This window comes from Psittacula echo, assembly GCF_963264785.1.
Source record: "Psittacula echo genome assembly, chromosome: 4".
NCBI lineage: Eukaryota > Metazoa > Chordata > Aves > Psittaciformes > Psittacidae > Psittacula > Psittacula echo.
Genome location: NC_137738.1, coordinates 72,169,941 through 72,186,459, shown reverse-complemented (window position 1 = coordinate 72,186,459; position 16,519 = coordinate 72,169,941). Strand labels below are relative to the sequence as shown.

At 40.2% G+C, this 16,519-nt stretch overlaps 1 protein-coding gene across 10 annotated transcripts in view; it reads left to right on the top strand.

Moving 5' to 3' along the window:
• DOP1A (DOP1 leucine zipper like protein A) overlaps positions 1-16,519 on the top strand; it is a 70,450-nt gene that overhangs the window by 47,969 nt on the left and 5,962 nt on the right. For 6 of the 10 annotated variants that reach the window (XM_080615387.1, XM_080615386.1, XM_080615389.1 and 3 more), the window contains 16 exons: positions 621-746; positions 1,068-1,202; positions 1,660-1,715; positions 3,688-3,792; positions 4,444-4,510; positions 4,805-4,949; positions 5,548-5,627; positions 6,189-6,298; positions 6,473-6,622; positions 8,001-8,062; positions 8,903-9,055; positions 10,286-10,422; positions 11,543-11,598; positions 12,372-12,536; positions 13,976-14,105; positions 16,427-16,486. In XM_080615387.1, the coding sequence (XP_080471513.1) occupies positions 621-746; positions 1,068-1,202; positions 1,660-1,715; positions 3,688-3,792; positions 4,444-4,510; positions 4,805-4,949; positions 5,548-5,627; positions 6,189-6,298; positions 6,473-6,622; positions 8,001-8,062; positions 8,903-9,055; positions 10,286-10,422; positions 11,543-11,598; positions 12,372-12,536; positions 13,976-14,105; positions 16,427-16,486 (1,737 nt within the window). Of the gene's footprint in view, positions 1-620; positions 747-1,067; positions 1,203-1,659; positions 1,716-3,687; positions 3,793-4,443; positions 4,511-4,804; positions 4,950-5,547; positions 5,628-6,188; positions 6,299-6,472; positions 6,623-8,000; positions 8,063-8,902; positions 9,056-10,285; positions 10,423-11,542; positions 11,599-12,371; positions 12,537-13,975; positions 14,106-16,426; positions 16,487-16,519 lie in introns of those variants that run through there. The other 4 variants (XM_080615388.1, XM_080615383.1, XM_080615390.1 and 1 more) reach the window with 3 other exon arrangements.

The following is a 16,519-nucleotide window of genomic DNA, read 5'->3' as shown; positions in this document are numbered from 1 at the left end:
GGTCATAGTCCATAGCACTTATCTTTCTTTTTGTAGTTTGAGTTCTGGCAGTTTGTGGTACATTTCCCGAAGTAAGGTGTCCAAATTGGACACAGTATATGCTGTCTTCCCTCAGGGGAAATATTTAATACTTTTCATGAGGTGTTGCTGTTTATGAAATGCTCTTTTCCCCTTCCTTGCAAAGTTGTTGTGATGAGTTTGTAATTCACTATAATCCCAAGGCTTTTTTTCTCTAGCACCACTATCTAAATAGTTTCTCATCCTGAATCACTAATGTGTATCCCTACCTTTGCATGCAAAGACCAAGATTTTATTGCAGTATCTTTCTTTAGGATGCTTTTTGAGTTTGTCAGATTATTTTTAGTTCTGTACCTTTCTATCAGTTGCTTCCTACTTCATTATCATTTGCAAATTTAACAAGTGTATTTTATCTTCACTTGTCTTAGTTATGAACAACATGATTGAAGAGTATCAGATGTAAAATACTCTGAGTGAATCCTTCCATTTTTATAAAAAGCTAGTGATAATTACCATCTAAGTGTGGGTTTATAGCTAGCTGTTTTGAACTTAATGCTGAGATGCTTATCTAAAGGTGTATGTGTTCTGCTTCCATATTTCAGAATTTGAGGCAGCAGATTCTTGAACTTTTGGGTCCAATTTCAATGAATCATGGTGTTCACTTCATGGCTGCCATTGCATTTGTATGGAATGAAAGGAGGCAAAATAAAAATACTTCCAGGACAAAGGTATGTTTATACTACTGTGGTCACTTCCAATACTGGTAATACCTCCAAGTTGTTTAGCAGCAGGAAGGAGAAAATTGAGACATTCCAGTGAAAAAATACATAGTATGAAATACGGAGAGTAGTTATATTCTAATTAGCAGCTGTAATGTAGGGAGCCACCAGTTAATTTTAGAATAGGATAATATTCCTGAATTCTTCAGAAAAAGAGTAAGTAATTCCAAGTCTCTAGATGATCTGTGAGTAACATTTCAATCCCATGAGGCCAGCTGCTTTAATTTTGGTCTGTGATGATAATCTGTGGCATATGTTTGATTCTTTTAGGTTATTCCTACAGCAGGTGAAGAGCAACTTCTACTGGTTGAGCTAGTTCGCTCTATCAGTGTTATGAGAACAGAGACTGTTATACAAACAGTGAAAGAAGTTCTGAAGCAGCCTCCAGCCATAGCAAAGGACAAGGTATGAAAACTATAGAGGTGCTATTGATTTACTGAAGCTTAGAACACTGGTGATGTGGAAACTTCATTCACAAAGCTGAGCAGTACAATGTGGAAAATTTTCACAATATCTAATAGATGGGTGAACTTCTGAAGGGAAGTCATACCTCCTTCAGTCATTACCATTTACTGAACAATTCCAGAATCCTGTTTACTGCTTACATTTGCGAACAGGTGCTTACCATAGCAGCAGGTTGGGTTTTTTTTTGTTTTTTTTTTTTTCAAATAGGAAAAGGGGGAATAAAAAAGATATTTTTATAGAGATGCCTGAATGGACAGTTGTAATATCCTGTAAATGAGTAAAACTGTATCTTCAGACACTGCAATAACATTATAGCATTATCAGTTTTGCCCTGGAAAGTGAGGAGAAAAAGTCACTTTCTTCTTCCTGGTGACATAGGTTTCATATCTTTTTCTAGAAACATCTTTCATTGGAAGTCTGCATGTTGCAGTTTTTCTATGCTTATACTCAAAGGTAAGACAAGAAGTTAAATTATATTTCTGTCACCAAGAAACAGATGGTCAATTTGAATATTTTACATCTTTTCATAATCCTTAGGATGAGAAATAGCCTGTGTAATATAGAATCATAGATCATAGAATAGTTAGGGTTGGAAAGCACCTTAAGATCGTCTAGTTCCAACCCCCCTGCCATGGGCAGGGACACCCCACACTAAACCATGCCACCCAAGGCCTCATCCAACCTAGCCTTGAACACTGCCAAGGATGGAGCATTCACAGCCTCCCTGGGCAACCCATTCCAGTGCCTCACCACCCTCTCAGTAAAGAATTTCTTCCTTAGATCCAATCTAAACTTCCCCTGTTTAAGTTTGAACCCATTACCCCTTGTCCTGTCACTACAGTCCTGATGAATAGTCCCTCCCCATCATCCTTGTAGGCCCCCTTCAGATACTGGAAGGCTGCTATGAGGTCTCGACGCAGCCTTCTCTTCTCCAGGCTGAACAGACCCAACTTTCTCAGCCTGTCTCCATATGGGAGGTGCTCCAGTCCCCTGATCATCCTCGTGGCCCTCCTCTGGACTTGTTCCAACAGTTCCATGTCCTTTTTATGTTGAGGACACCAGAACTGCACACAATACTCCAAGTGAGGTCTCACAAGAGCAGAGTAAAGGGGCAGGATCACCTCCTTTGACCTGCTGGTCACACTCCTTTTGATGCAGCCCAGGATACGGTTGGCTTTCTGGGCTGTGAGCGCACACTGAAGCCGGCTCATGTTCATTTTCTCATCGACCAACACCCCCAAGTCCTTCTCTGCAGGGCTGCTCTGAATCTCTTCTCTGCCCAACCTGTAGCTGTGCCTGGGATTGCTCCTACACAGGTGTAGGACCTTGCACTTGGCATGGTTAAACTTCATAAGGTTGGCATCAGCCCACCTCACAAGCGTGTCGAGGTCCCTCTGGATGGCATTCCTTCCCTCTAGAGTATCAACCGAACCACACAGCTTGGTGTCATTGGCAATCTTGCTGAGGGTGCACTGAATCCCACTGTCCATGTCAGCGACAAAGATATTGAACAAGACTGGTCCCAACACCCATCCCTGAGGGACACCACTTGTTACCGGTCTCCACCCGGACATCGAGCCATTGACCACAACTCTTTGTGTGCGGCCGTCCAGCAAGTTCTTTATCCACTGAGTGGTCCACCCATCAAATTGATGTCTCTCCAATTTAGAGACAAGGATGTCATGTGGGACAGTGTTGAAGGCTTTGCACAAGTCCAGGTAGATGACGTCAACTGCTCTGCCCCTGTCCATCAGTTTCGTAGCCCCATCATAGAAGGCCACCAAATTGGTCAGGCAGGATTTCCCCTTAGTGAAGCCATGCTGGCTGTCACCAACCACCTCCCTGTTTTTCATGTGCCTTAACATGCCTTCCAGGAGAATCTGCTCCAAGATTTTGCCAGGCACAGAGGTGAGACTGACTGCTCTGTAATTCCCCGGGTCATCCATTTTCCCCTTCTTGAAAATGGGGGTTATATTTCCCTTTTTCCAGTTGTCGGGAACTTCACCTTCCATATAAACCATATATAAAATATATATAAACCATGAGGAAAGAATGGTTTTGAACTGTAGGTGTCATAAAGAAGAAAAGTAATTTATTTTGTGACTTCCCTCCTACATCACCTTCCCTCACCTGAAAATCCTGCAGGAAGTCTGCCCCTGCTTAAAGAAAGCTGATTTTAAATATGCTGTAACTGATAAGTACCGCTCCAACCTTGTTCTGAAAAGCATGTCTTTAGAGTACACTGTTCTTCTTCCTTTTCTTAATGACTTGATGTCTGCACCTAATATTAAATGAAAAACCAAAGAGTCAATATGAATGTGGATTTCACAATATCTGACAGGAGAATTGTGAGATAGAAAGAAAATGGGGAATACCTGAGGGAGATGCTGGTTTTATTGTCATTTCATCTATCTCTGTCTTTTAGGATTCCAGTGACCAGCTTAGTAGATAGCTGGGCAGCACTGCTGCTTCTGTTGAAAGATTCCATCCAGGTTGGTCTTCCAGCTCCAGGACAATTTCTCATACTTGGGTAAGTGCTCTTGATATTTGCAATTTCAAAATAAGCTCAAATGTAAATGTATGAAATCATACTTGACATTTGAATGTTTTCAAATATCTGCCACTTATTTTTGAGTGGTAGAGCTGAGGAATGGTTACGTATATTAATTTTTACAGTATAATACAATATAAGCCACAATCTTACTTTACTGTTTATTTGAGCAATTCAGGCTCTTCAAACAGTAGGCTGAAGTTTCTGATTTTTGTTTGAAAATAACTACAATGGCTATTTATTAGGTATATTTAGATTTTCAGCCAACAGAAAGGGTTCATTCCCAGCATGAAAGCTGTTTGTGGATTGTTAGAAATAAACGTTAACTATATTTTCTTCATAAACCTACAAGGACCATTTTCTTTAATTTCTGGAATTTATCTTCCCTATTAAAGTGTCTTTAAAGTTACTTTAGTGTATAGTCTAGCAAAATATGTTCTTGATAAACTATTAGGGTATGATCAAAATTAACTTAAACTTGAAAGGATGTTTTCTAGAATATTGTTAATAGCAGTGACCGAGGTTTAGTAAATAAGTATTGTGCACATAAATATATCCAGATTTGCCCTAGGCCTTAAAGTTACTGAATAATGTATTGTGAGAAGAAAAATCTGTATCTACTTTTTTCAGTGTTCTTAATGAGTTCATTATGAAAAACCCAAGCCTGGAGAATAAGAAAGATCAAAGGGATCTCCAGGTAAGAAATGTATTTTATGTATATCACTTTTGAAAATATTGAACAATAAATGCTTGAATGTACCAGAATTATATGATACATCAGTTCTGTAGTCTGAAATGGCTCTTTAGTATCTTCTACTTAATACTATTTGTAATCTGTTGAAAAAGATCTAATTTTCTATGGAGTTATTAATCAGTGATAATATGGAAGTGATTTGAAAGGAGTTCCATACTGCTACAGAATGGGTCAGGACAACAAATACAGTCCTTCTGCACAAAGTCCTTACAATGCTTGGTTTTTTTTTCATACCAGGACGTAACGCACAAGATAGTGGATGCCATTGGGGCAATTGCTGGTTCTTCCTTGGAACAGACTACTTGGCTAAGACGAAACTTAGAGGTTAAGCCTTCCCCCAAGATTATGGTTGATGGAAACAACTTAGAATCAGATGTTGAAGGTAGTTTCATTTTCATTTTATTTTAAACAAAACATTAATTATCAAGCCAAAATGAACAAAGACGACAGCTTTGCTATATTTGAATACATTAAAAATGCTTCAGTTTTGTTCATGCATTCATGTCTTCATAGAATCATAGAATAGTTAGAGTTGGAAAGGACCTTAAGATCATCTAGTTCCAACCCCCCTGCCGTGGGCAGGGACACCCCACACTAAACCATGCCACCCAAGGCCTCATCCAACCTAGCCTTGAACACCGCCAAGGATGGAGCATTCACAACCTCTCTGGGCAACCCATTCCAGTGCCTCATCACCCTTACAGTAAAGAATTTGTTCCTTATATCCAACCTAAACTTCCCCTGTTTAAGTTTGAACCCGTTACCCCTTGTCCTGTCACTACAGTCCCTGATGAATAGTCCCTCCCCAGCATCCTTGTAGGCCCCCTTCAGATACTGGAAGGCTGCTATGAGGTCTCGACGCACAGTGTGTCTGGCAAAGTCTGTATCTCTTCAAAATATATGCTATTAAAATATGCTTGTAAGGCAGATATTGGCTTAAGAAAACTAACTTTGGATGTTTTTTTATTATCTTCATTTAGATATGTTGTCTCCAGCAATGGAAACTTCAAACATTACTCCATCTGTTTATAGTGTCCATGCATTGACCTTACTTTCTGAGGTAAATGTCTCTTCAGATGTAATAAATACTGCCTTATAATAAACTTTTGCATTGTGAAAAGCTTTGGACTAGAAGCTTAGGGAAAAAGATGTGATGGGAAACACTGATGTGACCTGGATTCTGGGTCCTGTCATGTAACAATATATAAAACTTTTTGTGACTAAGCCAGCTATAAAGATTCAGTGAGATGGATGAGGCGTAAAGTGTGGCCTTTCAGATGTGTAGTGTGGGAAACTTTTTTGGTGGCAGCCTTTGTGTATTATTAGTGGTATGTGTTATTTAATGTTGATAATTGCAGTCAATCTTTGATCATTTTTATGTTTGTATCTTTATCTGTAGAATGCTTTGTACAGGAGTTTATGCTTCTGTGTTTTTACCTTGGTTTTAAAAATGATGGGATCTTAATACTCTGGATTTTGTGTAGTACCTGAAAATTGATCACTTCTATCATAAACTTGAATATTCAGTAAAAGATACTATTAGAAAAAAAAAAAAAGCTGAATAACTAGATAAAAAGTAATTGGTGAGTGCATGCTAACATATTTTTCTCTCCTTTTATAGGTTTTGGCTCATCTCTTGGATATGGTTTTCTACAGTGATGAAAAAGAGAGGGTTATTCCTTTGCTTGTAAATATTATGCACTATGTTGTTCCCTACCTCCGCAATCACAGGTATCTTTTACAATTTATTGAATTGACGTAGCTCTCTACAGCCAGCTGAAATTTGGTGGGTGACACTTAAGTTGAAACAGGCATGACAAGCATTAGATATCTGTCAGTCTTTCTACAAAGCAACCATTCAAAATTGTTTCATGTTGACTTTCTTTATTGGTTTGTTTTGCTTAGCGCTCACAATGCATCCAGCTATCGAGCCTGTGTCCAGTTATTAAGCAGTCTTAGTGGGTATCAGTATACAAGGAGAGCATGGAAAAAGGAAGCATTTGACCTTTTTATGGATTCCAGTTTCTTCCAGATGGATGCTTCGTGTGTTAACCAGTAAGACTTTTTATTTCCTGCTCATATGGATAGCTGTTACAAATTTTATGTATACCATTACACAAGAGCATGTATAATGTAGAACAAAATTTCCCAACAGATCTCAGCTGAGGGAAATAGAAGGATGTTCTCTGTTTTAGATTCCATGTGAAATGTGAAACTTGCTTACCTAAGATGTATTTCTATGCACAAGCTATTTTTTTTCACTTTCAAGACGGACTTTTTTTATGAGAAAAAATAATTGACATTTTATAGAATCACAGAATGGTTTGGAGCAGCTACAGCTTCTCTGGGCAACCTGTTCCAGTGCCTCACTACCTCACAGGAAAGAATTTCATAGAATCACAGAATCATAGAATAGTTAGGGTTGGAAAGGACCTTGAGATCATCTAGTTCCAACCCCCCTGCCATGGGCAGGGACACCTCACACTAAACCATGCCACCCAAGGCCTCATCCAGCCTGGCCTTGAACACCACCAAGGATGGAGCATTCACAACCTCCCTGGGCAACCCATTCCAGTGCCTCACCACCCTAACAGTAAAGAATTTCTTCCTTATATCAAATCTAAATTTCTTCCTAATATCTAACCTAAATCTCCCCTCTTTCAATTTAAAGCCATTTCTGCTTATCCTGTCACTACCTGCCCTTGTAAAAAGTCCCTCTCCAGCTTTCATGCAGGCCCTCTTTAGGTACTGGAAGTTGCTGTAAGGTCTCCCAGAGCCTTCTCTTCTCCAGGCTGAACAACTCAAACTCTTTCCGCCAGTCATCACAGGAGAGATGCTCCAGCCCTCTGATCATCTTTGTGGCCCTCCTCTGGACTTGCTCCAACATGTCCATGTCCTTTTATGCTGGGGGCTCTGGGGAGCTGAATGCAGTACAGCAGGTGGGGTCTCATGAGAGCAGAGTAGAGGGGAAGAATCAACTCCTTCAACCTTCTGGTCACACTTCTTTTGATGCAGCTCAGTTGGCTTTCTGGGCTATAAGTGTACATTGCCAGCTCATATTCACTTCTTCATTCATTAATACCCCCAGTCCTTCTCCTCAAGGCTGCTCTCAATTAATTTTCTGCCCAGCCTGTATTAATGCTTGGGATTGCCCTTACCCAGGTGCAGGACATGGCACTTGGCCATGTTGAGCTTGGGCCCACATCTCAAGCCTGTCAGGGTCCTTCTGGTTGGCATCCATTATTTTCTTTGAGAAGGGTGTTTGAAATTGTAGTTATAGTTTCAGATCAGATAGCACCAAGTTAATGGTATGTGTGTATTAGAAAGCTTCAATTGGAAGCCTTAGCCTGTATTAGAAGAGCAGAAAAAGCTCTGTAAGTATTTAAATTCCTGCTTTTTTTCTTCTGATTTGTGTACAATCTTCCTCTTTTAGTTGGAGAGCAATTATGGATAATTTGATGACACATGATAAAACTACATTCAGAGATTTGATGAGTAAGTATTTATTGATGTAGTAGTGGCTTTTCTTGATGGGAAACATTAGAAAAGGGAAAAATATCCCAAAAACATTTGTTTAACATTAATTTCAATCTGTTCGTTCAGTGTTTTTCATGTTTTCTTCAACTACTTGTTTCTGGAGATCCATAAATGAGATAACTGGAAGTGAGAGAATGTGAGACCATCCTCGCACACAGTGAATTTTGCCTGTATGGCTAAGTCAACTAAGCAGAGCTTGTGGAGTTATTTTTTATTGAGGGTTTATTTGATTGCTTGTTTAAAGATCTGACACTAACTCTGCTTAAGAAAAAATTGATTCTGTACATTCTAAACATCCGACTACCTGTACCTGCAAAATGTGTTTTAAAAAAGAAGTCTAAACTCCCTCTGAAAAGCCCCTAAACCCAGGCACTATTGTGTATACTTACAAGATTTAGAATCATAGAATAATTTGAGTTGGAAGGGACCTTCAAAGTTCATCTAGTCCAACTCCCCCTGCAATGAGCAGGAACATCTTCAACTAGATCAGGTTGCCCAGAACCACATCCAGCCTGGTCTTAAATGTCTCCAGGGATGGTGCATCCACCACCTCTCTGAGCAACCTGTTCCAGTATTTTACCACCCTCATTGTAAAGAGCTTTTTTCCTCCCATCCAGCCTGAATCAACATGCATTTTAAATTACTGTGGTTAAAAATACAAATTGCAGAACATACATCATCTTAATATCTGCTTTTGAGCTGCATTAAAGCAAAGGAAGTAAGAGTTATTTGTGCCTTACAGTGAAACAGAAGGGAAATTTTGAAGTTCATCTCCACACTATGTGTTTTCTCTTTCAGCACGAGTGGCTGTGGCTCAGAGCAGTTCGCTCAATCTGTTTGCTAATCGAGAAGCAGAGCTGGAACAGCGTGCTATGCTCCTGAAGAGGCTGGCTTTTGCAATTTTTAGTAGTGAGATAGACCAATACCAGAAATACCTTCCAGACATACAAGGTCAGTAAAAATACATCATTTAGTGGACTTCTGAACTCTGTTGTGAACTGAGGAATATTTGTATGACAGGGTAATAGCAGGTAATTTTGTCCTCTGGAATATAAGTGTGCAGTACTGTTTCCACTGCTGGATGCAAAGTTTCTGTATGTTTTGGTTAGAATGTTCTCCGTCTTAGATGATTACGAACTACAGAGACTTTGTTAATTGCCAGTTGATTTTTATCCAGGTTATTTCACTGATCTGTCAGTTTATACCTTGATCAATATGCTTGGGTACCTGCAACATGAGTGTCCAACGTATAAACACCTATCAACTAGGGATAAATGGAAGGGCTGACTTTGAAGTTTTGAACTCTTGACTTCTCTGTCTGGTGATTTTGGTTTTCTTTTTTGCTATTATGTTTATCTGTCCTGATTATCACTGAAGAATGCCACTTCCAGTGGCATTTTACTTTAAGAGATTGGGAATGGGAGCTGTTTGGTTTTATTCCAAGATGATGCAAATAGTTGCAGCAGCAGCTTCTAGCTGTATTATCTTTTAGTGCTACCAATGTGGACACTTTAGTCTTTTCCTCCATATAGAAAGTCAATTGCATCATCTTTCTTGTTTCATTTGTTCTTGGATTTATTCTTTGGAGTTTTATGTTTTTCCCTCAGTTAAGTCAGCAGCTGAGTTTACTATATTCAAGATATCGGGTGGTTTTACTGGTCTGTACTGCAAAGTGCATGTGTTGGTTTGACTGAAAAATTTCCTTATGTATCTGCCTCTGTATGTGTTGAATGCTTAGAGGTGAGGTGGTTATGATTAAATAAGAGCATACTGTCCCTCTGTAGTACCCACTGTACTATGATGATGCAGCCCTTTAATAGTAACAATATATCCTCAGTGTTCAGGCTGTTGTCAGATTGTTTGGAATCTGTTAACTCCACTTTTTATAATGAGCGTAACTCTGTAAGATGAGCAAAACTCCCGAATGTCTCACTGCATTTATTTGGAGAACTTTAATCAAAATGTGCAACTGCACTGGTTTGAGGTTTCTTGCTTTTGTTCTCTGCTTGGTGAAAATGGTTATTTTTTTTATGTTGACAGAATAAAGCTGTAGCAAAGTACTGAAACAGTAACATGGCAGATACTTAAAATAATGTAAAAATGGAGAATAAATGAGGGAAGGAGAAAATGTGAGTTGGAATTACTCTGAACTGAGGAAAACTTCTTGGCTTTTTGTTTCAGAAAGGCTGGTAGAAAGTCTCCGTTTGCCGCAGGTGCCCACCCTTCATTCCCAAGTGTTCCTGTTTTTCAGAGTATTGCTTTTGCGAATGTCTCCACAGCACCTTACTTCTCTTTGGCCAACTATGATCACTGAACTGGTGAGTTCAAATGTCTCCTGAATTAAATTTGCATTTGCACTCATTGTTTCCTACTCACTTCTACTTCAATTTCTGCCTACATATGTGTGCCTTCTTCACCATTCACACTCATGATCCATTCAGTGTTCCCCCTTGCTATTTGCCTGATCATTCAGGTTTTTTTCTCCACCAATGAGGATGAGAACCCAGATAAAGGAGGAGTCAGAATCCATGTTGTATTGGCATTTGATGGTCATTCAGATCACATTGTGGCTGAAATTTTGTAACTAGATTTATACAAGGCTCAACTCAACTTTTCCCCAGTAGTGGAGAGGAAAAGTCTCCAAGAGTTTTCTTAGTCATAAAAGATCCAGTTTCTTTTGCCCCTTGTGCTACTCAGATTATGTGTAGGACATGAAAGAGCTTTAGGGTGCAGTGTTGTCCTGGTTTAGCAGCAGCAGTCGCTTTTTCTCCTTCTTAGTAGCTGGTGCAGTGCTGTGGTTTTGACTTTCGGCCTGGGGATAATAGTGATAAAGCCGATGTTTTCAGTTGCTGGTCAGAATGTTTACCCTGACCAAGGACTTTGTGAGTCTCATGCTCTGCCAGGGAGGAGGGGAAGCCGGGAGGAAGCAGGCACAGGACACCTGACCCAAACTAGCCAAAGAGGTATTCCATACCACAGCACATCATGCCCAGGGGAGGTGACTGAGAGTTCCCAGAAGGGCTGGATCACTGCTGGGTGGGGGTGAGGTACCGGTCTGTGAGGTGTTGTATTCTCTTCCCTTGTTATTTCCTTTATCATTATTATTGATGGTAGCAGTAGTGGTTTGTGTTATACCTTAGTTACTGGACTGTTCTTATCTCAGCCCGTGGGAGTTGCATTCTTTTGATTCTCCTTCCCATCCCTCCAGGAGCGGGGGCAAGAAGGGGTGGGGGGAAGTAGACTGCGTGGTTCTAATTTATGGCCTGGGCTTAAACCATGACAAGTGTCTACTAACTTAAGGGGGTTATTTCATCATCCAGGAATGGAAATAAAGCTCCAAGCAGTTCCTCTAAGGTTTATTACTCAAACATCCCTGCAGAATTTTCATGAGTCACAGTCCATAAAAAATAGTATTAAAATGTAGCATTTGATCTTTAGGTACAAGTGTTTTTACTGATGGAACAGGAGCTCACTGCTGATGAAGACATTTCCAGGTAAACTTACAAACTTCCTACTTGTTTAACTTGATAACAGTCTGCTGGCATGCTGATGGGCAGGTATGATGAGTCATCCTTCAGTATAATTTGCCTTAGAATTGGCAAGCTCAAATAAGAAAGACAAAGGGTAGTTCAGTCCGGCTGCAGTACCAGAGACATACTGTTCAGGACAAAACAAAAAAATTCCACTGTCAGATTGCTCATAAATAAGGAAGATATATTATCCAGTACAGGTATGTTAGTTCTTACAGTGTCTTCCTGGCTAAAATGACACTGCTTCTGCAATTAGCATATGCATAGTATGACTTCATAACTTTTCTGTATCATACACTTATTTAGAATGAGACTGATGCACTTTTTTCTTTGTCTGAATAAAAATGTGGTTTCTTCTAGTGTTAGACATAAAGATGAGGTAGATAATTTTTGTTTTATTGTCCATTTCTATCCCATCTACCTTCTGCACAGTAAGATCCAATTTCAGTCAATGCTAGCAGTAGAATCAGACTTCTCAAAAGGATAGGAGGAGTTAATTGCCCAAGTCTTGTTCCTCACTTTTTTCTTAGATTCTCTTTGTTTTTCTGAAGAATTTTTTCCCTAAAACAAAGTAATATCAACATGACTGTCAATTTTAAAGTTCTGCTTTGATTTATGGATTCAGGATTAAGTTGGTAAATAAAGGGTTGGGTGTTCATAAAGGCAAGTAAGAAAGATGAAGTGCCCATAATGGAAAAGGCTCTTGTGACTCACCTGCCTGCTGTCATTTATTTTAGAACTTCTGGTCCATCTGTTGCTGGTCTGGAGACGACGTACACAGGCGGCAATGGTTTCTCCACATCCTACAACAGTCAGAGATGGCTGAACCTCTACTTGTCTGCTTGCAAATTTCTGGACTTGGCCCTGGCTTTACCATCTGAAAACCTGCCTCAGTTTCAGATGTAAGTAGAAGACACTGTCATTTAAGTTCTTAGATGTTTCTCCATGCCTCTTGGTAAAATTCTAGTATATAAGAAGTCTTCCTATTTCTTTTCTTTTTCTGGCCTTCACCCAGGCCAGCCCACAGTTCACTCCCTCCCAGTGTCAAAGTGGCCCTCAGAGCAAATGATGCTGCCCATCAAATGAGTTCAAGCTGGTTTGATTTAGCATGTGGCAAGAGATTCTCCATACTTGCTAGCTAATCAGTAATAGTGATTTATTCAAGTATCTTATTTTTCAAGTATTTAGTTGCAGTAATGTCTAAGAAGTCAAAATACACCCACAGGTCTCAGTGACTAACGCATGAGATCAGAGGACTGTATGTCATCTCAGCGTGACTCACTTAAATTACTCCTGCATGATCTGAAAGATGTTGCAACAAACCTGCTTGTGAAGGGGACCCCATAGATTTTTCCTTGGTCAGTCATGTTTATGTGTGCCCACTGCTTCCTCAGTGCCTCTGCAATCCTGCTCTGTAGGGGGAAAAAAAAAGGTGTAAAACAATTGTCATTTGCTGAAGACCATGGAAATGAGAGACCACCAAGGTCAAAAGAAGGTGGCTTGTCTGTTCATTTTCGCTGCAGTGGTGACCGTGTGAGAGCTGCTGCCCTGGCACAGCTCTGTAGGCTTTTGGTCACCTCTGATTATCCTGTTACTTAAGAGATGCTCCTGTGCACTAGAGGGTGGAAGGACTGGCATGCACTGTGTCTGTGCCCTATATTATTTCTAAATCTAAAGCTAATCTTAAGGGTTCCTTCATTTATTTTATTTTCTGGGGATTTGGCTAATACTTCCTATTCAGTTCTCCAAGCTGTCCTAATCCCCCTTATTAGCCAACCTAGTTTTATTTAGGTCATTACTGTGGATTGCTGCCTTGAAGGGGATGGGAGGGGATGGAATGGTGCATTTGGGCTTGTTGGCCTATGAATAGGTAAAATAAATGAGTTTCTATTAGCAGCAAAGTATATTGAGAAAGTTTTTTTGTTACATAAGCATTGCAAATACACAGCAAAACGTTCTATGTAACTTACATATTTTATAATTCAAAATTGCCTCCAGTTCTCCTGCACACAATGAAGATGTGAATATTACTTGTTTTAGCTTCACATCCTTGTCTTACTCTTAACATCCTTAAATACTTCAAAGAAACTCTAAAGGAAATCAACAGTGCTACGGTCTTGGACATTTCACCTCCTGCTTTTCAGAATGTGCCTCTCCTATTCTTTCTTGTCGGATTTTTTCTTGTGGGGATGGGTTTTGATCATGTGTGTGTCTTTCCCCTGCACTTCCCCCCTCTCTTTTCTTTGATACTTAACTAGATTTCCTCTTCCACTCATATTTTTTGATCTAGAAGAAAAACTTGCATATTCAGTAAGGATAGCGTCTGCTTGTGTTATGACAGGTATCGTTGGGCTTTTATTCCGGAAGCGTCGGATGATTCAGGCTTGGAAGTAAGAAGACAGGGAACACATCAGAGGGAATTCAAACCATATGTGGTGCGTCTAGCAAAACTGCTGCGCAAAAAAGCAAAGGTACGTTGCTTTCTTCCAATTCTGCTTTTCATTGAGAACTTTCATGTACAGGAACTTACAGCACTGCTTCTTCGTTTTGGATATTTTCTTGAACGATGGAGAATGGAAAAGAGTTTATCTGGTGTGGGAGATTCCCACTGCAGTAATCGCAAGTCAGCATCAGGAAAAAAATCACACAATCATAGAATCAGCTAGGTTGGAAAAGACCTTTAAGATCACAAAATCCAACCATTACCCCAGGACTGCCAAGTATATAAGCAAAAAAAAAAAAAACCAACCAACCAAAAGACCCCAAACCTTGTATGGTCAAATAGAAGACTATGATCAGTGGCTTTGGAGTTGCCAATTAAAAGTATTATTAGTATTATTTGAGAGAAAAGTAAAATATGCTTCACTGTCTAATATATGTAACACAAAATCACTTTCAGATAGCCAGTCGTATATGTAGGTACTAGTATAACAACCTTTAAAAGTAGAAAAGCAGTTTTGTTAATAATAATCACATTTAAACATTCAGAAAACTTGCATAAAACATTAAACATAACATAAACATTAAACTAAACGTAACAGAACCAAGAATTTTGAGGCTCTGCAGGGCCAGGGAGGGCTGTTTCTTCTCTGAAGCAGTCATGATGAAGTGAAGGCAGAGAGCAGTAGAAATGGTTCTGAGAGAATCTTGACTTCAGTTTGTAGGGTGGGAGTGGAATTAGAGTTGTCATTATGTTGGTGAATGAGGTATTTTAAGCCCTAGTTTTGGTGGGGTGGGGCCTGATACAGTAATGAACCTGGCAGGAGCTGGCCAAGCCCTGTCCCTTCTTCTGCCAGAAAGTCAGAACATTGTCAGCTACTTTGTTGTTCCTGCTGTGAGAACAGAGCCCCCCTCGGCAGGCGCTTTTACCAGGAAAGGTTACTGGGTGGGCAGCTTTGAAGCTACATTCTTGGGTTTCCCTCCAAACAGACTGCATTTTCAGGGCTGTAGCACTGACAGATTACTGTAGCTGCTGAATTTACAATCTCTAATGTCTTTATTGACTAAAGAAACTACTGATATAAGTGGCTACATAAAATTTAGGGATAACAGTTGTAGGCAGATCTGAACTATCCAAGCAAGGCTGAGAACTACAGGGGATAAAACAAGAATCTGAAGCACATCTGCATTCCTCATTTAATTGTTTTGGAACCATGAAGATGGGACTAAATTTCTCGCATATATAGAGGAATAACCAATTTTAACTGACTGCTAGTCAGACACAGCCTCTAACCCTGCTGTTCACTGTGGTGTGCTGTCATACCTGTTAGAAAGCTGTCACACTCCAAACAATCTCTCTGCATGAAGACCTCATAGCAGCCTTCCAGTATCTGAGGGGGGCCTACAAGGATGCTGGGGAGGGACTATTCATCAGGGACTGTAGTGACAGGACAAGGGGTAATGGGTTCAAACTTAAACAGGGGAAGTTTAGGTTGGATATAAGGAACAAATTCTTTACTGAGAGAGTGGTGAGGCACTGGAATGGGTTGCCCAGGGAGGTTGTGAATGCTCCATCCTTGGCGGTGTTCAAGGCCAGGTTGAATGAGACCTTGGGTGACATGGTTTAGTGTGGGGTGTCCCTGCCCAGGGCAGGGGGGTTGAAACTAGATGATCTTAAGGTCCTTTCCAACCCTAACTATTCTATGATTCTAATTACAAATTACATGTGATGTATAAAATATGCAAGCTGGTAAGTAATGTGTGTTGAGATAGATATCTGAAGTCAGGACTTCCACAGTATGCTTCAATAACAGAGAATTTCCTGGAATTTCTGGAACCCCCTAGTCACGGCAGCAGTTGCACACTGTGAACCATATCTAGGGGTATGATGAGGGGGTAAACATGAGGTAATGAATATTGACTTCCAGGCCATTTTTTCTTTGTGTAGAGGAGAATACTGTTGCATATAGCTGTGGGTTTTTCTTAGAAATAACTTTCTGAGCAAAATGTTCCAGTGGGTCTTAGTTTTCCTTGAGGGCACTGACTAATGCTTAGATTCATGCCAGTATGGTGTTGCTCAGGCTCTGTTGTCTGGAGGAAAAGTGCTTAAAAACCTCCTTCAGCACTACTGGCAATAAACAGAGGAACAAACTGGCAGTGCTGTTATTGTCAAATAGTGGCTTGGCCACACAAGCTCCAGAGTCTGCCATTTCTGGGCCATGGACTCTCTGGGGACAGGTGATTTTCCCAGCTGAAACCCAGCACCCAACCAAGCAACCGCACGGCCTTCACGGCAACGTATGATTTTGGTATATGAAATGCAGTCTGAAAGTTCTCCTCTTTCCTTCCACAGGACAAACAGGAGGACTTTAAGACGGTGGTTTTGGAGGGAATGGAGATGGCCAAGCATCAGGTGAGGGTGGCCTTTGATGCTTGAGTTGTGAAA